Raw genomic sequence first — 20,800 nt, 5'->3', positions numbered from 1 at the left:
TCTTTCCTTGAGTGATTCAGAACACTGCCAAAGCTATGATACCAATGTCATATGCAGCGGAAGAGAATAAGGATTTCCTAGAGTGATACAAAACACTATCAAAGCTCTGATACCAATGTCATATGCAGCCGAAGAGAATAAGGATTTGCTCGGATCTAGTATTCCGCACACAAACACAAGGGACACTTTACTTCACTTGAAAGAACTGAACTAAACTGAAAGAAAGAGAGAGACAAGAGAGAGAAAAGAGACGACACAGAGATGTCGGGTCCCAACCCTCAAGGGCCTCCTTGCTCTGTTGCCAGAGCAAGTACTTTCTTTATTCTTGCACAATGCTGCTACAATGACTAAATGTTAAGATGTTGATGCTAATGTGGTTCTGTCACGATGAATCTGCAAACGCTAGGTGGTCAAGATGATCCAAAAACGCTAGGGCTGAATCTGAGTCCTGCTGCAAAAACGCTAGGGCTTCTGCTGATTCTGCTAAGGCTAGGGCTGATCTGTGATCTATTGTCGCCAGGTTGCTGCACATGCAAAACGTTGGGCTGATCTGTAGAGCTGAAAACACTGGTTGGTTCTTGTTGGCTGAAAACACTAGGTTGATTGCCAGTCTTGCTGAGAAGGTGCACGTCCACGATGGTCTGCTGCCTCTTCTGCAAGAAATGCTAGCGCTAGGGTTTCTTATATACTTGCTTGTCAAAATTGCCCTACCCAGTTTCCCAACAGAAGTCACTTAAAAATAATAAGAGAAAAATGGCTAAAATAGAGAAATAGGTCTATGCACTCTAAAAATGCTCTTAATGGGTTCTGACTGTAATTTGATGGTCATGCTGTGTGCAACCAGAGGATATGCATCTACTCTAAAGTGCCTGGACATGCACAGTCTGCGAACAGACTCACAAAAGTGCCATAACACTTTCTAATCTAACTAATCCGAACCCATGTCATGAAGTAGCTTGTCCACGTACACATAGGGTTAGATGTGCACGTGACACTGAACCCATGTACCTGAAACCATGATGTCAACTCCCCATACCAGGATGTTGTATCTCCTTGCATAGCTAACTGTCGAGAGGCCTCAAGTGCTAGGCGGGCATATTTGTCTCTCCGAAGGTCCACGAGCAGTGTATGAAGGAGACTGATATAGTAAGCACCTCAACCACTAGTGGGGGGGGCAACTAGCTCTGCTCGAATGATGTCATGTGGTACTAAAGCCTTGGTTCTAATAAGCCGCGAGATCATAGAGACTAAATAATTCTCCATGTCTCCCCATCCATCAGTGCGACCCGACCTCCCATGATGGTCCAATGAAGGCCCCCATATCTGAACTCTATAGAGCAATGCGGAAGCCACCAGAGTGTCAAAAAACCAGAGCTTCGTCCGAGGCTCCTGAAACTGAATCTGTGAACACATCCTCTCCAATCCACCCAATGCTGCATGTGCTCTGGTCAGTCTAGTGTCTGCTGCTCTCCTCAATGAAAATGTTGGCCCACTAAAGACCACCCCAAGATAGGTGTAAGCATCTGTATACTCCATTGTCTCATGGCGTATGTCAATGCGGGTGCTGATCTTCTGGTCCACTGTGGGGTGGTGTTAAAACACCGTAACCTTGGTTTTACCAAGGTTGACACACAAACCACTAACGTGGGCAAACCTATGCAAAGCATCCAAGTGACGTTGCATCCCATCCGGAGAGTCGCAAATCAACACAAAATCATCAACATATAACAATAGTGGAATCCATGTCCCTGCCAGCTGTGCACCTCTATCACCCTCTCAATATAGTCAGAAACCTCATCCACATACATACCAAATAAAGTAGGAGAGAGCGGGCAGCCCTGCTTCACCCTGATAGTGGAGTGAACTAATGTAGATAACCCCTTTGGAGTGCGTACATGCCCCATTACTGACCTGTATAATGCCATAATCCCCCAAATCAGCTTTGTGGGTACTCCCATCTCCTGTAGTCTGCGCATCAATCTAGCTATGGGCATTGTGTCAAATGCTTTGTGGAAGTCCACAAAGCTACAAAAGATCCGTCTCCCATGTGATCTGCCCTCCTCAATAATGGCTATGAGTGTCCGAATGTGGTCAAGAGTAGAAAAACCTCTCATGAACCCTGCCTGCCCGGCTGCACGTGTACCTCCCTCTCTACCCATCTACTCAGTTGCGGCTCAAGAATGGATGCGTACAACCTTGCCAATGTGTGTCCAAGCATGATAATGCGATAATTGCCAAGCTCCATAGGATCTCCTGACCTGAAGATAGGTACAATAGTAGATAAATTCCAAGTATCAGGCAAACCCTCAACACATGGCACGACTGAACATCACTACTAGAAGCTCTACGAGCAGATCCCTGGCATTTATAAAATGCTCAGCCACTAAGCCATCATAGAAAGAGAGCAGTTCAAACTCTTCAGTGCATAGAACGTGGAGAATCCAATCCCAAATGTTGAAACAATTGATGAGCTTCAGTCTTGATTTGAACGCTTTATTTATGTCTGCAAAGATCTTGAGACCATAAAATTACATAAAGTCAATATGATCCCCGTCTGTGCGTGTGCGCGTGTGGGTTGTTGCAAGCTTGATTCCTAGAGTACAGTAAACCCAGAAAATGTAAAACATAGAGCCTGCCAATGTCAGCAGGACTTCAATCAGGCAACTGGAGTACCAATAAAATCTTTCATGCCATAAGATGCTTAAACAATTGTATGAGAATTACATGTTGAGGGGCTCTTAAAAATACACATTTAAGTTGATTCGAGTATCATGTCCAACCCATGTTAAAATTAAGCATTACAATAGAATGTTGCAAAGCAACCCTACCACGAACTGCAATCACTTTCAGATCAGAGCTGCATTGATAACCGGGTTTTAGCATCGACAGTGAGGTTGAGACATGGCGGAGTGTGCTCCATAGAGACTTCGTATTGGAGGGTAGCATGAAAGATTGATGAAGTTGAATCCACATGTTGAAATGTTGGTGACAAGGAGTCACTATGACACCATTAATCAGAGCCATCCAGACTGCAGAAAATTCGAAAGATATTACATACAGGCTCTAACTGCCTGCAAAATCCAAAGGCATGCTGCATGGCAGCCAGAACTGATGATACGTCACATGAAGAATGTCTGTCACCAAGTGTCCTTGTTAGCCTTTGTATTAGTTTTTTAACCAGATTAAAGCTTACAGTAAAGCTCCTGCGTCCTCAAACTCAAGGAGCACCATTGCAAGTGATGGAAGAGTTCAAGGGAGCAGCTCGGTTTTATTTCTGACGCCAACAAGCCATAGACAGCTCGGAGGCTAAGAGAAGTCTTAGAAATATGTTGATTGATTGTGTAGTATTTTTAGATGTGCTAAACATTTTGCTGCCAAAGATCTTGTAGCCAAATTCCCCTTCTGAGCAAGGTCTATGAGTGGCATCTGTGCCTGTACTCCAAACTCTGTTCTATACTTTTCAACCCGGAAAAACATCTCTAGCATCCAAGCTGCTCTCTCTTTGACACCTGACGTCCCCACTGTAAGCACTCTAACTATTGCCCTCAAGCCTTGAGCTTCGGCAATAACTTCCGAACCTATCTCCCACATCTCATCTTTCATCAATGTTGCCAGGGCAGAAAGCGCTGCTTCATGAGCCTCGCTCTCTCTTTCTTCTAAAACTTGTACTAGAGGAGTAATGGCACCTGCTTCAACCAAGCAAAATGAGCTCTTGACAGAACATTGCCCCATGTGAACTCTACAGCACTCCTGGGCTTTCGATGTGAAACACCAAAAGCGTCTTGAAGCAGACATCGGCACACTTAATCTTTTCGAGTTCTCAGAGAACTGGCTAAGCACAAGGGCCGCTTCTTTCTTGGCAAGCTGTGATCCAACTGTTAGAACGTGAACCAGCAGTGGGATCGTGTTTTGCTCAGCAGCCAAACACTGAAGTCTCAGATCCGCAGGCCGAGTAAACCTTATCAGTGCCCGTGAAGCAGTCTCCATAAGTTGGTCCTTGACCATTCGTGAGAAAGACTTTGAACCTCCTGCCTTCAGCAATTGCACAATTGCAGGTAAAGCTTCTGCTGATCGTAGCATTTCAGTCATACGAGAATCGGTTTCTGGAAGGTTACTTATGATGCCTGCAGCGGCCACTCTTTCATCCTCTCTTGAAGAACCAAGAAGCCTCACCAAAGCTTGTATGTAAGTTAGCCCAAAGTAATCCGATAAATCCTCAGCTGCCCAGTCTTGAGATAAGCTGAACAGAAGCTTCACAGCATTGACTCTAACCTCATCGTCACTGAACTCACAGAAAGGCAGAAGAAGTTGAATTGCACTCCCGTCCCTCATTTTTGCTCGTACAGAAGATGCTGCAGCAGGAGAGGCCATCCCATTCAGAGCTCGAAGAAGGTGCCCTTGATTGATTGGTCCAACAAGATTCAGAAGTGACAGAAGCTGACAGATTGTTTCATCAGAATCTAGAACAAGACTCTCCATCGGGCCTGCTGTAGCCAAATTGGCAAGAGTTTCTGCCGCCTGCTCTTTCAAATTCATGAACACTGATGTCACAGAAAACAACAGCTGCAACAATGGAGGTATGACCCCAGCATCGATCATTGGATCTCGGTTTTCAGGGTGAGTCGAAAGGTTCTGCAGAGCTCCCAAGGCTGCAGTTTTGGCCTCAAGCTTGCCAGCAGACATCATCTTCACGAGCGGTGGTATAGCTCCTTCCAACGCTATGGTGGCTTTACTTTGCTCTGTGAGACCCATCCGGGCCAATGCACTAGCCATGAGTATTTTTGTCATCTCTGGACCTAGTCGACCAGCAAATGTAACAATCCTTGCTTATTTCCAACAGTCAACCTCCATTAAGCACAAATGAACCACAAGATTCATGAACGTAAGTTCAGGCAAACCTTCCTTTAGAGGCAAAAAAGGAGTATGATATATGATAGAAGAGACAAACAAGCACAATATAATATTGAAATTGACTAGATTTCTTGCATGAAGGTAACAGAATAACATGCATTCCTGGATATATAGGTCCAACTTCCAACCCTCTTAGAAGAAACACAATCCTCCTCGCCCCCCTGAAGTTCAGTTTTGGTCACCTTCATCTGCCAAGACCTCCGCTTAGCATCCTTTCCTTTCACCTCCTTCACTCCCTGTTCCCATCTGTCTTGACTAACTAGTTTTTGATTTTGTTACTCCTATCTGCCTCTTTTACCTTTAACATGCCTCTAGCGTCGTAATCAACTCTTTTGAACACCCCCCCCCCCCCCCCCCCCCCCCCCCCCGATAATATTTTCTAGATATTAAGGGATTAAGGGCTTTAGTGCAGCAGAGGTATCACAACTATCGATGGGGCAGCAGCCGCAAAACCAGAGCCGAAGTAGCAGCAGCAGTGGAATGGCAAAAGGCCAAAGAGCACCAGATGCTGCAGGTAAACTACAGCGAGAAGAAATTACGAGCCAGTCAACGACTTACTGGAGAAGTGCTTGATCCAGCCGAGTTTTTCGCCTTTTTGTTCACCAGTGCTACTTGTGCAGAAAAAAGACAGATCTTGGAGGATGTGCATATACCTAGATGAATCCAGGAGGAGCTCAAATTCACCTATGACGGAAAGTGCAGCTATAGACTCATGATAGTCACCCATAAGACAATATAACCACTTACTTCATCACGCATATAATGACTAAACTACTACAACATCCCCATTAACGTCATCAGTGCCCAATAGTGGGTGTAGAACTAGGTACTAACATACGCTCCCAACACAACACACACCACAAGACACACAAATGAGCATACATCTACACAAAGTTCAGCATACCGAGTTTCTATCATGACTCCAAAGATCCAAGGCAGAGTTAGCCACGATGAAACCTAGCAGTAGTAAAAAGCTTAGAGAGAATTAATGCAACAAAAAAAGAGGTAGTTGATAGGGCATACGCACCACTACAAATAGGAAGAATTTCCACAGTACCAACTGGTCATCGCAACTCAACCGAAAACTTGACAATGTGAAATCTGCACGACCGCTAATACGACTAAAACATATACCTAAATGAATTCAGCTCCAGGAAGAGCCCAAATTCACCTATGAAGGAAAGTGCAGTTATAGCTCCTGGTAGTCACCCATAATACATTATTACCGTCAACTTCATTAGGCATAGTATTGACTAAATACTACAACATCCCCACTAACGTCATCAATTGTTACAGGCTTGGACACTCCAAGCGAGAAATCAATAGCAACACACGAACAGAAACTGCAAAATCACTGAACTTGACGAGAGAGAAAGAAAGAGAAGGAGAGTCGACATGGCAAGGTGAAATTCCGAGCCAAGATGCACTAAACCCAGAGACGGGCGCCCCTTCCGATATTTCTTTATTATATGCTCGCAAAGTACAACCCCCACTGCCCAACTCTCTCTGAGACTCTGCGTCCAAAAGCTCTCAGGAAGAGTTACCCAAAGGGCACTTATAAACTATACAAGGGATGCCCAAAAGCAAAAACCCAAAAGCATCAGTTCAAAAGCACTTTTACCCATCCAAAAGCCACACTGAAAACTGCCAAAAAGCTGCCAGCACAACTTAAGGAAAGCCGTACAGTCAGCCACGTCAGCACTGCAACGCTTCACAAAGAAATTTGTAAAGTCTTGCCACGTCAACAGTCCATACACTTATGCCACGTTAGCAGTTAGTGCATTTTACGAAAATCGGGTCTAGATGTAAGGCCTAGGCCCCTCAGCCGGTGCTCCATAAGTTCTTTAAGTTGCAAGGGGTTAGGTTTTCAAAACCCTAACCCATTAGGCCCCATCGGCCATCTTTTGGGTTCACTTTCTCTTGTCCACTCCGCCATTTCTATTCTCGTTGGGTATGCCACATCATCACTTTGTGACATTCCCCCCTCTTGAAAGAATTGTAATCACTCTCGATTATGTTAGGAAATAGGATGTAGCCGAATAGACAGTAGAGTAGCTTACTTCATGGAGAGAGAAATTTTCACACACGAGAGATTATAGAAAAGAGAGAGAGAGAGAGCACACACGATATACGTGGTTCACCCAATGTGGGCTACATCCATGGGAAAGCAACCACTCAATGGCTTTAGTACTTCAAACAAGAAGTAGGTTACAAAGGGATTATACCCTTAATAGAGCTCCCAACTTGCTTCACTCTCACCACCTCACACCCACCTTGTTGCATCAACTTCACACTCCGAAATGTGTGTAGAAAAGGCCTTCTTTTAGGCCAAAAGAGCTGCCCTCTCTCATGAGAGGCAGTCGTGTGTAGCCGCCCTTGTGTAGACAAGTCCGAGTTGAATTCTCCCATGCACCCATGTGTGGCCGCCCTTGAGAAGACAAGTTCGACTTGAAATCGGCCACTGACCAGTGAATTCGGCCACCGACCATTAACTACCGGCCAATCGACGGCCGTTTTCCGACCACTTTCCGGCCTCCGTCCGGCCATAATATTCCGACGAAAATGAATATCCCGTCGAAACTTTTGGTTTCCGGCGAGTGATTTTTCTTCACACATGATAGCTTCTCCTCATAACAAGGGCCTTACAAATGTGCGTTTTTAACATAGAAAATTACAATGGCTAAATCAGGCTCCATACCTTTTTTTTCCCAAGAAAAAAATCCTTCTATTAGTTAATGAAACTACCTATAGGGCTACAACCACCTCTGCGAGAGAGGGCTAAACAACCATGATGGGGAGACTCTCCCAATGGAAAAACATCAAATGTACAAAGAGGCTAAATCAAGAGATGGGAGGAGGGAAAAGCCACACAGGTGGACGGTTGTAACCAGCCTGTTTAATCCAAAAAGGGCGGTAGACCTTAGACTTAAACCTTATTTGCTTTCACCCATTTAATTTGTCACCTACTTTACCTGTACTTTCAAGACACAACAAAGGGGAAAGGGATACAGGCTGCTAGAATGCACCTGTATGAGAAGACCGACACCAGATTGGCCCCTAACTTAGGCGCCTCTTTCGGTATTTCTTTGTTGTTTAAAAGAGGAAATAAACGTTGTGGTTCCCTACAAGCTGCCCCGCACAAGCTTGGCTGAATTTCAACTGTTCCGGCCCGATCTCGGCAGCATAACTGTACTAGGACCCTTCACAGTCAGTATTCCCACGCATTGAGTGACTTTCCCGACGCATACGGGCACTTTGCAAAACCTGGCGAGAATCTGCAGCACGCTGAATTCTCTGTTTTCAGCCCCGAAAATGCGCCAGATCACCTGTACAACGGTCCCCTTGCGTCCCCGAACCTCCTGGGGGCATTAGGGTTCGTTTAGGGCCAAATCCCTAAACCTGCAAAAATACACAGCAGGCTGTAATTTACTGTTTCGGGCTCCGTTTCGCGTGCCGGTCGCATCCGTAGCAAGTCCTCGAGCTCCCGCACCTGTAGGACTACTTGACCTTTGAATCGGACGAGATTTCAGACGTGAAACCTCTCCGAATCACCTGTACCTGCGGGGGATTAGCCACTAGCTAATCCAGTACCTGTGCAAGAGGCTCTTGCCTCGACAATCGCGCATGAACCCACACAACTGTACATTGGTCAATTGAAAAGCCCACTAGAGGGGCATAACATACTACCATAGGGGAGAGAGAGAGGGCAGTGTGTAGCGTGCAGGGCATCACTCCTGGCACCGCACTATACATAAGAGGGAAAGGAAGCACTCCATAGCTCTTATCCTATGACAAAAACTGCAAATGAGCCCCTCTCTCCTTCAAATTCAGCGCCACTTATTCATGCATGAGGAAAGTGCACAGAAATGTGCCACTTGGCACATGTACAGCCTATTTCCCGTTTCGGGGTTGCCGCCTAAAAATCTCCCGACCGGTTGCACAGTTGACTCCACGGCAGAGTAATAAAATGTTCCTCTTGTCATTCCGGAGGTAATGACGCAAACACATTTTCAGGTCCCAAAATAGCAGTTCCCTAAATTTTAGGAGATGCTGCCATTGTATCTTTCTAGGTCATCTGACCCCCTTTGTACACTGCAGCCACACCCAGAACTGAAATGTAGCCTCTGTAACAAAGGATTCCACTTTGGCTAATCAATGACCCCACTTTGGCTAACCATAGTCCTTGTCCAACCTTAGTGCTCTCTTGCCCTCATGCCTGGAATCCCTCTGAACAGTTCCACACTAGCTATGCAATGCAGGGCAGTTAGATTTCCCGAGGGGTGTTTCCAAAAAGTGAAAGTAAATAAATAATAAGAAAGAAATCAACAAAAAGGATAGATAGTAGTCACACGCTGATGACAACAGTAGTGCCATCTGAGTACACACTCGACCATGGTGTAAAAAGGCCGACGACACCAGAGTAGAAGGAAAGCCTCTCTACGCTCCCGCATGCAGTCGGAATTGCCCTGGAGTCTCTCAAGCTGTCCTCTGAGAGTGTGGATCAGCTCTAGCAAAAGATCGCAAACAGTCTCTGCTGGTGGCACAGGGCAAGCCTCAAAGATGCGAAAGCAACGGGCCCGCCAGATGAACTAGAGTGTCAGGCCACTAATGAGCTCCCAACACTCCTCTCTCTCACTGCACCACTCCTGTGGAGTAAGCTCTGTGGCAGGTTGGAGTGTAGGTCGCCCCCCCTGCATCACTATCATCCTACTGGTGGAAGATAGCTCAAACTGAAGTGTCGGGCCCGTGAGGGTAGACCAGGCAACTGCTCCCGAAGTGTACTGTCGAGCCGTGGAAAGAGCAGGCATCAGCCGAAGAACACGAAGCCACACCTGTTGTGCAAAAGGACAGTCCCAAAGACAGTGACGCTGACTCTCCACAAGATGGTCACAAGCTACACATGCGACCGAGAGACCACTATGCACTAGCCAGCTCCCAACTGTTGTAGCTCTGTGTGCAACCAGCCACTGAAACAAGGTGACTCGCCTCGACTGTCTGGAGTCCCACAACCTCTCCCAAAAGGCTGCCAAGAACTCAATTGTGAGACCCTCCTCTTGCCAATGAGGTGTTGCAGCGGGGCGAGCCTCTCTCTATGCTGCCAGTATGTGACGTCCCAGCCGAACAGTGTACTGAAAGAAAGGGACACCTGGGTGGTCTGCAGAAGAGAAAGGGTCCCTCCAAAGCCACTCTCCAAGATCCCACTGTACTCATACCAGTGGACAACACTCCCAAGCCCACAGTCTCCAGAGTCCAGTCTCAAGAGCTGCTGGGTCAGGATCGATGACACAAGTCCCCCACAGATGCCCACCACTCGGATCCTCTGAAAACAGCACTCTGCCACCTGCGGAGCTTCTACTGCAACTCGCTGTAAGCGTCCCTCACCCTGTAACTCGAAAAAAAGGGAGGGAACAGTCTCTGAGCAGGCCCGAACTGAAATGAGAACCTACAGTCGTGTGAAGGCTCTCCCATCCATCTGGGTGCTACTGGCTCGAGAGGTGTGAGCCACTCAGCTGGAACTGCCTCTAAGATGTCCTGGCACATGCTCTGCACCCCTCTCATGCCCTGTAGCTGGAAACCCTGCAACTCCTCTGACAAGCTTGAAAACTCCAACCAGTCACCTAAAGAGTGTGTTGGACCCGCTGCCATGGGACCCCAGGAAACATGAGGCCAACTACCAACCAGGTGGCCTCTCTAAGTGCTAACCATGAGGTTCCAAACAAGGGGCTGTCGTAGGCGCTCCTCCGTGCAAGTAGGCTGTCGCTGCTCTAGGCCTCGTCACAAATGCTCCCAAGATCGAAGCAAACTCACAGCGAAGCAGTCCTCCAGTCTCCTGCTCAAACCAACTCTGCGCATCTCTGTGAAGATCCATTGGTCGAAGGTCGCCAGGGGCCTCCCGCCTGAGGTACCCTAGCACGAAGCCGCTGTAGCAAGAAATCCTTCCAGGGCTCCTAACCTGGAAGTAGTCCTCTGACTATGAACTTCCCAAGAAGGGCTCTGCTCTGCTGTGCTGGGTCAATGATCCCAAGCCCTCCCTGTGAACAAGGAAGAGTGATGACCTGCCAAGCCACTTTGGCCCGGGCTATCTGAGTGTCACGTCCTGACCAAAGGAAGTTCCTGATCAGCCTCTCTACCACGCTGATACAAGAACTAGAGAAGATCCAGTAAGAAGTGATGTACCACATAGTCGCCAACAACACCTGGTTGGCCACTACTACTCTGCTAGCCAAAGAAAGTCGTGCTGAGCTCCAGTGTAACAACTTCCTCATGATAGACAGAAGGAGGGGAGCAATCTGCTGCTCGGGAGACAAGTCCAGACCGACCTTACAGCCCAAGTACCGAACTGCAATCCCTGGGGGAATCCACCTGAAACCCTCACCTGGCATCCAATCAGGCACATGAGCACTACCAACCGAGAAAGCCACTGTCTTTCTCCAGTTGATCAGTGTGCAAGATGCACAACAGAAGGTCTCAAGAGTCTGCTCACACCTGTGAAGGTTGGCCTCCTAGCCATCCAAGTACAAGGCTGAGTCGTCAGCAAACTCAGCGTCCAGAAGCTCATTTCCCCGAATAGAAAGTGCTAAGCCCCGCAAACCAACTTGCTGTTGCGACACCAAAATCCTGCTCATCGCCTCAGCATAGAACAGAAAGAGGAAGGGGGCAAGAGGGCAGCCCTGTTTGACCGAACGTGTAAGCATGAAACGATCGCCTCTACCTCCTAACAAACGTACCTGACTGTGTAATCGTCTGTACAAAGTTGACACCCCTCTGATCCAAGCATCTGAAAAGCCCATCCTGCGTAGAGTGCCCCAAGAAAGTCCCAGTCAACTCTATCGTAGGCCTTCTCAAAATCGAGAAGAAGAATCACCAGATCCTCACCACGGAGCCTTGCTAGGGCAGAAGCCTCCCAAAAAGTAAAGATGTTGTCAAGGATACTACGCTCCTTGACAAAACCACTCTGAGTTCCATGAATAAAGCTCTCTAGAAGTGGTTGGATCCTCAAACTCAGAGCCTTGGCAAGAATTTTGTAGGCTGAGTTGAGGATGGTGATGGGGCGCCATTGTCGAATCTCATCCAAGGAGCCACCCTCCTTGGGAATGAGGTAGATCAGACCCTCACTCATGCTGTCAGGCATCTCTCCTGTGTGCAAGATGTACTGGAAAGCACTATAGAGATCTGGGTCAAGCAAGCCTGAGTACTCCAAGAAAAAACTGGGAGTCAAGCCATCCTCACCTGGACAGCTACCACGGGGAGTGCACTAAGAACCGTGTGCAACTCCTCAAGCTGAAGTGGCAGCTCAAGTCTCTGACGCATCTCCTCAGTCACAAGGCAAGGCATTTGTGCCCACACCTCCTCCTTGCATGCATCCTGACGCTCTGACTGAGGCTCTGCAGATAGTAACTCGCGGTAAAAGTCAGTAGCAACTGCACGCGTGTCCTCTGGCTCAGAAGCGACTGACCCGCCGGTTCTCCTTAACTGACTGACCTTGGCATGCGTATGCCGAGGTCCCACTGCCTCGAAGAAACCACCAGTCACTCTGTCACCCACCTGCGTCCACTGAGATACCTGTCGGTGGAAAGCAAACTCATGGCGCCGCTCCTCTGTGTTAACAAGCTCCTGGCAAGCCTGCTGTAACTGCTCCTCCAGCCATGGATTGTCTGGATGCTGCTCATGCATCCTCTGCAAGGAAGCAACGCCCCATCTCAGACGTTGCTGCTCCTCTCTCGCTGCAGTCAGGCGAGCCAAGGACTCCTGGAGAAAGAAACGACTAAGCTGAGCTAGTCCTGAGGCCACTCTGTGAGCAGGAGAATCCTGCATGTCCAAGCTCTCTGTCCAAAGAGCCTCCACTCGCTCTCTGAGTGCAGAGTCCAGCAAGAACCTCTCAGGGATGCGTAGCATCGTGCTCCCCCGCCTCTGCCTATTTGTCACTGTGAGGATCACTGGTGCATGGTCCGAGAAGGAAGTCCCTGCCAAAATGCCAATTGTCCCACCCAAGTCACCGAAGAAGTCACTAGTGTAAAAGCGATCTATCCGCGATAGATTCACTCCTCCCACTCTGCGGTCCAAACGAGAGAAGGCCAGGCTGTCTGGGGGCCTCACAAAACTAGAGTGTTGCCACACATCCGAAACCCTCAGAGTCATACAAAACCTCTCCCAAGCTGCCAGTTCAACTCCCTACACAGTAGCGTGGCTACCACCAATCCTGTCAGAAGGGTCCTCCAACATGTTGAAGTCAACCCCAATGCACCACTGCTCTGCTTGCGGCAGAGACTCAACAATCTGTGACCAAAACTCTGCTCGTGCACTCGCCACATTGGGCGCATATATGTTCAGGAAGCCCACAAGGCAACCCTGAACCTGCATAGTGATCCACTGAGCCCTGCCTGGCACAATAATCCCTCTGCCCACAATGGCCTGCTGAGAGACTCTGCAATAGTCATACATACCACACCCTGCATGCCTCCAGGTCCAAAAACAACTGACCAAAAAGTATCATATCGTCCACGCAAGAGCTGATCACATCGTCTAATGCGGCTCTCACATAGATGATGCTCCTGTAGCATAAGAAGGTCAATCTCTCCTCCCACAAGGCAACGCTAAAGCTCCTGACGCAATCGACCCCTCTGACGCTGAAACTGGGGCCCACCTAATCCCTGCACGTTCCATGAGACGATCCTCATGGAGAGCGAGAGAGATCAGATGCTGTCGCAGCAGCTAGATGTGCTATTTTCGAGGTTGGCTTAGATGGGGAGTAAACCACATCCGAGCGTGCTCTAGATAAACGTGACTGCAAAGAGTGTCGGACCTAAGCACAGGTAGACCAAGCCGTGCGTAAAGCAACCTCCTCTGTCCAGGAGTCCTCATGAATGTGTACATAGCATGGCGGCCACTGCGTGCCAGCAAAGAAGTGAACCACAATGTGTCTACATCCTGCTGCATCTGGAGGGGTCACAACAAACTTGGCCAATGGCCACAGAGTCTGAAGCATGTCTGTAACTCCTGGGTCCCCCATGTGATGAGAGAGGAGAAGATCACGCAGCTCTCCTTTGCTAGGTCTAGTGCCGAGAATCTTGCAGATGACAGAAGTCGCCTGCAGGCGCTCTACCTCTGTGGCTAGGCTCGCTTGCTCTGTCGGTGAAAGAGCAAGTCGAATGATGGGCTCAGCGTGGTCGGGCGAGGAGACTTCATTGGAGTTCCTTGTGGCGGAGCATGAGCCTCCATCTGTGTCTACTGCTGTGAAGAAAAGGCGGAGAAACGTCGATGAAGATGACAACTCCTGCGGGACCGAGCACGTCAAGGATTTGGCGAGACCCGACAAGCAGGAGAGGTCAAATACAATGAAGCGGGGGGGGGAGGGAGGTGATGGCTAAAAGTGAAAAGCAGGGAGGCGGGCGCGGCAAAGGAGACGGCAGGCGGAGAGGGCTGCGGCGGGGGGGGGGACAACGGGCGAGCAGCAAGACAAGGGGGGGCTAGCTGGCCATGGGCAGCGGGGAGGAGGTGGGCAGCGGCTGTGGCTGGCGACGGCAGCGGACAGGCGGCGGGAATGACAGCGGGCTAGGAAACGCTCAGGGGGGCGGGCAGGCTGCTGCGCGCGAGAGGGAATAGGCAGGGGGGCAGCACAAGGACAGCAAGGGGCGGGGGCGGGGGGGGGGGGGGGGGGGGGGCGAAGGCGACAGGGGGGGGTGGGCGGGTAGCCAATCAAGCTCCATACTTAACAGATTACGCTTGCAAAAACAATCAAAGGACAGAAACTTTCTTCAATAGACACTGACTCTATGTACTCATGCACTAGACTCCACCAATCCAACAATTCTACACACTCTTGGTTCACACTAAACACCGTGTTTCAATCATTCAATCTAGCCATCTCATTCCGTCCAGAACTCTTGATGTACCTAGATCATTGTCACAAGACGGGCTGTAACTGGCTTGGATACTCCAAGTCAAGAATCAATCGCGATAGCACCTAATAACCACTTCAAAACAATTCACAGATCACAATAGATTTGCAATGGCCCGGCGGAGTTCCGTGCCTAGAGATATTGGCCCCAAAGACTGGCGCCCCTTTCGGTATTTCTTTATGTATTAATCAATCATCAAAGTACAAGAGAGCGGTTAGGGTTTCACTCTCAGACTCTACGTCCAGATGCTCTAAGAAGTGAGTCCTAAACCACTAATAAAAAGATTACAAGGGATGCCCAAAAGCAGAGCCCCAAAAGCTTAAAATCAAAAGCAGTTTCTCTCTCTATCTCAAGAGAGCAAGGAAATAAAGCAAAGAGTTTCTCTCACAAACTCTCTCTCTCTATCTCTCTGTGGCTTTAATAAAATAAAGCAAGTTTCATTCTCTCTCTGTCTCTCTCATCAAATCAGCGTGAAGCAAAAAGCTGCAAAAGCGTCACCCATGTTGATGCTTTTCCTCTCTGCAAATCCCGGAACTACTGCCACATGGCACTGGCGCCAGCTTTTACTGTTTCTCAGCCACTTAGGGTTCCAGCCAGCAGTTAGGGTTAGGGTTTCCAAAAATTAGGGTTTCTGACAGAAATTAGGGTTTGCAAGAATTTTAGGGTTTCTGTTGTCGGTAGCCACGTCATCACTTTGTGACATACCCCCTCTTGAAAGCATTGTAATCGACCGCGATTACGCCTGCAAAACCGACAAAAGCCATAAACCGTCTTAGTAGACACTGACTGTTAGTACCTACGTACTAGGAACACACATCTAGCACATGTACGAAATTGACAGTCACATCACAGGACATCACATGACATTCAACATTCATTCGGATCTTAGACCATGATTTATCGGCAATGTAGCTAGCAATCACATCTAGATCCAATCGGGACCTCATCGATGTCCGATTGACTAACCCCTATTGCAACCATGTCTAATCGAGATCAAGTAGACCAAAATGTTGCAGTCATTTCGTCTATCAGTTCCTGCACTCAAAAGAAGTGCAGTAACGAATCAGTATCAATTATCAGGAATTCCATTTCATAAAGTCATCCAGCAGAATACTGTCAGCTATCAGTATCCCTGAGCTCAAAGAGACATCAGTGACTTTAGTATCAAAATCGAAGCATCTGTTGACAAGGGAGCGGAGTGACTCCCCTCTTGTGCATCCCACTGCACCAGATCTCCGGCCAAGCTGAATTCTGGGTTCCCTTTGGAGTAGACTATGCTAAACCAAAACATCGAGGTAAAGTTTCACAATCCGAGGAGTATCTGCTAGGTCCTCCTCCTCCATCCACTTCGCATCAAATGCAGGAAAGTTCTTGAACTTAACCAAGAACCGCCTTCGGACTTTACCTTTCTTCGTATCGTTATGTGTCACAATCTGTTCAGGAACAAGGATCTCCTCGTTTTCTTCCACTTCGGGTTGCTCATCAGGCTCCCCATCATCAGGCACATCACCCTTAACAGGTTTCAAGAGACTCACATGCAATGCATTGTGAATCCTCCAAGTATCTGGCAGTTTCAATCGGAAGGAGACATCATTTATCTTGTCAGTGATCTGGAAAGGTCCGTAGTATCGCATACTAAGCTTTGGAAAAAGCCTCTCCTTTCCCTTTTTCTTTCGTAGGCGTGCCTTCTCAAAACGTAAGAGCACCCAATCATCCTCCTTCAATTTCAAGTCGCGATGATGGCGATCCGCTTCCTTTTTCTGTCGTTCTTGAGACTCCTGCAAAGTCTCGTGAACCTTGGCAAAAGCCGTATCCAAATCTCGCGAATATTCATCCGCTTCAAATATCTAATCTTTCGTGCTTCGGAAGGATGGAACCTTCGCAGCACTTTCCACAATCTCAAATCGCGTCTTCACCGTCGAAGAGTGTATCGTGTTATTGTAGGCAAATTCCACCAAAGGTAAGTTCTTTTCCCATTGAGTCTTCTGATCCGAGATACAAGACTTCAATAAATCTAAAACCACTGAATTTGCAATCTCTGATTGCCCGTCAATCTGCAAGTGGAACGATGACGAGAACTGCAACCGCGTGCCAATGTTCTCCCAAATTGCCTCCCAAAACAAACTCATAAATATGGGGTCTCTGTCGAAGACAATCGTCTCAGACGTGCCATGTAATCAGAAAATCATCGTGATCATTCTGTGTTCTCGGTAGATCAAAAATGAAATCCATTGCAATACTTTCCCAGGGGTGGGTGGGTATGGGTACAGGCTGTGACAATCCCTATGCCTTATGCCTGTCAAACTTGACCTTCTGGCATACCGCGCACAAACTCTTCCACATCCTTTTTGAGTCTCGGCCAAAAGAAGTATCTCTCTACCCCTTTCATGGTGGTAGCAATGCCGCGGTGACCCGTAAAAGGTGGACAGTGGCATTCAGTCATAACCTTTTCCCTCAACAGCTGTGTAACGCACAACATGGTTTTTCTCATCAAGTAGCCTTCCCGAAGGAAGTATCTTGCTATTGTCTCCCCATCTCGTATCCGTGTGAAAATATCTGCAAAATCTGTATCTGTGGCATACTGATCGACCATATCCTCGAAGCTCCTATGATGTATCGCGGAAATAGCCAGAACCAACGGCTTCCGAGACAAAGCATCTACCACATTCTTCTGTCCTTGCACATAGACAATCTCGAAGTGAAACTGTGACAAGATCTTCGCCAACTGCATCTGCTTTTCCGAAAACTGCTTCTGTGACAAGAAGTAGCGCAAACTCTGATGGTTGTAAAGACAGTAAAATCCGCTCCGAGTAGGTAATGCCGCCACTGAGTAAGAGCATGGATAACCGCCAAAAGCTCTTTCTCATATATCTGTGCTGTCATCTCTGGCCTAGAGAACAATCGGCTCTCGTAAGCAATGACATGGCCTTCTTGCATCAAGTCCGCACCCAGACTACGACCACAAGCATCACAATATACTTCAAATGACTTCTGCAAGTCCGGCAAAGTCAAATCTAGTCCTGTAGTCAATTTCTTGTTCAATGTCTGAAAGGCAGTCACCTCTGTGGATCCCCACAAAAAAGGGACTCCTTTCTGTATCAAGATATGCAAAGGGGAAGCAACCTCTGCAAACTTTCGTATGAACCGCCTGTAGTACGAACACAGTCCCAAGAAGCTTCCAACTTCATGGACATTCTTCAAATCGGGCCAATCACTTATAGTCTCTATCTTGGCCGAATCCATTTGCAGTCTTGCTACTGAGACAAAGTGTCCCAAAAAGTGTATCTCTGAAGCAGATGATCTCTGTGTTCTGCCTCATTCTTGGAGATAACAATGATATCATCAAAGAAAGTGCCAACAAATAGCCTGTACTCTCAAAAAATGTTGTCCACCATCCGGTTAAAAGTCAGAGGAGCATTGGTTAAGCCAAAAGGCATCACCAAAAACTCAAATAACCCAAAAGTCGTTCGAAAGGCTGTCTTGTAGACGTCTTCCGACGCGATTCGGATCTGATGATATCTACTCTTCAAGTCAATTCTGCTAAAGCACGAGGATCCCTGTAACCTCTCGAGTATATCATCGATCCTAGGAAACGGAAATCTGTTCTTGATGGTGATTTTGTTGAGAGCTCTATAATCGATGCACATCCTCCAAGATCCGTCTTTCTTCAAAACCAACAACACTAGAGAGCAATAAGGTGAAGTACTAGGCTGGACAAGACCCTTTTCCAAGAGGTCTTTCACTTGGTTCATAATCTCTTCATTCTGTGCTCGGCTCACACGATAAGGTGGCCGGTTCAGTGGTGTGCTTCCAAGTATCAGGTCAATGGTCTGATCTTCAGGCCCTCTGAAAAGCAATCGGCATGAGTGTGGAGAAAAAAATCTTGGCGTTCTTTTAATCAGGTCAAAACATATTCAACCTTTATCCATCATTCAGTTCTCTCCCAGAAGAATGAGTAAAGAAACTGAAGTTCATCAAGTACAATCTCTGAGCCCTTCATTTATCAAAGTCGCTTTCTCGGCCCGGTACTCAACCACGGCGTAGTTCTTGTGGTACCAAGGGATCCTGAGTAGAACGTCACTCGCGTGCCCTGACACCCCTGTCATTGCAAACGAAGTTTGCCAATGCTCGGTGTAATGGCAACATCCCATCCGGGTGCCAGTCGAACTACCTCCACCTCTCGCGTCACTGTCAGGCGTAATTCCAAATCGAGCCGCCAATTCCAAGTGAAAAGGAGTTGGCCTTGGCTCCTTCAAAAGAGCTTCCTGATCCTTCACTTTGCCCCAAAAGCGGCAAAGTTTGTACTTTCAGTTATTTGATTCGGTGCAGGTCCCACGCCATGTGGTACCCGTTCGGCTTTTCTGTCTGCCTTTCCTGCCACGTTCCTCAGCTGCTCTCGAACTCTCAGGCCTGTCATCGTCTTTATCATTCTGTTCTTTCTGTGCCTTATAAGGGCACTTCGCGGAGATATGTCCATGTTCTCCGCATCCAAAGCACTTCCCCTCTCTGATGAAGCTAGCTCTCTCCTCAGGAATAAGCTTGGATCGTGCATCCTTTTTCTCTGGATTTCCCTTTTCTTTCTACTTTCATTCCCAGAAGTCTGTTCGGCTCGTTGTGGCATGGCCTCATCTGTGAGGTAGGTCAGACTGACAGAGTGAATGGCAAAGCCCCGCTTCGCATGACTCATCAACTCCTGAATAGAAGCAAACTTCTGTTCCAAGTAGTGATCTCGGATCTCTGTAGGTAGACCCAAGGTGAACCGCTCAATCTGTTCTCTGAACGAGATCTTCTTGAATGAAGAGGTGGGTAGAAAAGAGCTCCAGAATCTTTCACAGTAAGCATTGATTGTATCTTTCTTGATCATCCGAAGATGGTTCCAAGCAACTCGTACATCTCGTTCATATTCTTACGTCAACCAAGAAGAAATAAAAAGCTTCTTAAATTTCAGCCATTTAACTGGCGCAGTCTTGTTTAAAAGAAGCGTGGACCACCAAGTACAAGCATTCCCCTTAAAGTAAGAGGTAGCTCTCCGAATCTTGGACTGCTCTGAATAGCGTCCTCCCGCGAAAGCGATGTCAAACTGCTATATAAAAGACACAGCCTTCGAAGCATCTGAGTATCTTGAAAAAGTATCAAACTTGATCGAGTGGCCACTTTCCTGAAACTCTTGGACTTTCTTGCTTTTATCGTCGAGAAAGTCATACAGGTTGGCTTTGTAAAAATTCTTCTTGTTCGCATAAAAGTTTCCGTCATCGGAATCTAAGCTGTTTGTAAACGAGTCCTCATTAGAACTGTCGGTCTCTGGGCGAGATTTAGCCTTTCTTTGCCTTTTTCTTGCCCTTTCTGAAGCTTTGTTTCTTGCTTCGCTTTTTACCTTTTCTGTCTTCTTTGCTCGAATCTGAAGAGCTAGAAGAACTGTCAGAAGAAGAACTGGGTACTCCTTCAAATTGAACACGCTTCTTATGTTTCTTTGCCTTGTCAAAAGTCGACTGACGACCCAAATATCCCGGGAAGTCAGTGCTTTTCTTTTGCTTTTTGACTTTCTTTTGAGCGTCAAAAAGCTGAGCAATCCGTGCATCAACCACCTCTTGTAATTACTTCTCTGAATACTGTTTGTGATCAGAAGGTTCCTTGAGAGCGAGTTTCACGGGTGGTGTAGTGGTTTTCTGCCACTGCGCATGCACTTCCTGAAAAGAAGTCTCGCTCATATATTTTGCCAATTTCGGATCCTTCGTAAAACTGATCATCATCTTTGTTGCATCGACGATCAATTGACGACGCTTCATCTCTCTTTGCTCCGCCTGAGTAGGCCGAGGCGGGCCATACTCTTTGTCAGAATCTTCATTGTGATCCCTGCCCGCATCTCCAGATGCAGAGGGAGTCGACTGATCCTACAGGACAGTTCTTGAATTTAACCAAGAACCGCCTTCGTACTTTACCCTTATTCTTTCTGTCCTTATGTGCCAAAATTTGTTTAGGAACAAGGATCT

The 20,800-nt window shown here is 47.6% G+C and overlaps 1 protein-coding gene across 2 annotated transcripts in view; it reads right to left on the bottom strand.

Annotated features, from left to right (window-relative positions):
• Positions 1-2,670: 2,670 nt before the first annotated feature.
• The window catches only part of LOC147453647 (U-box domain-containing protein 43-like), a 39,726-nt gene continuing 21,596 nt past the window's right edge, over positions 2,671-20,800 (bottom strand). The window contains exon 3 of one of the 2 annotated variants that reach the window (XM_086515767.1): positions 2,671-4,739. In XM_086515767.1, the coding sequence (XP_086371893.1) occupies positions 3,319-4,739 (1,421 nt within the window). In that variant the 3' untranslated portion in view covers positions 2,671-3,318. Of the gene's footprint in view, positions 4,797-20,800 lie in introns of both variants that reach the window. The other variant, XM_086515766.1, reaches the window with a different exon arrangement.

Source organism: Adiantum capillus-veneris, chromosome 7, assembly GCF_014529385.1.
Source record: "Adiantum capillus-veneris isolate H3 chromosome 7, ASM1452938v2, whole genome shotgun sequence".
Taxonomy (NCBI): domain Eukaryota; kingdom Viridiplantae; phylum Streptophyta; class Polypodiopsida; order Polypodiales; family Pteridaceae; genus Adiantum; species Adiantum capillus-veneris.
This window is presented reverse-complemented; position numbering and strand designations above follow the sequence as displayed.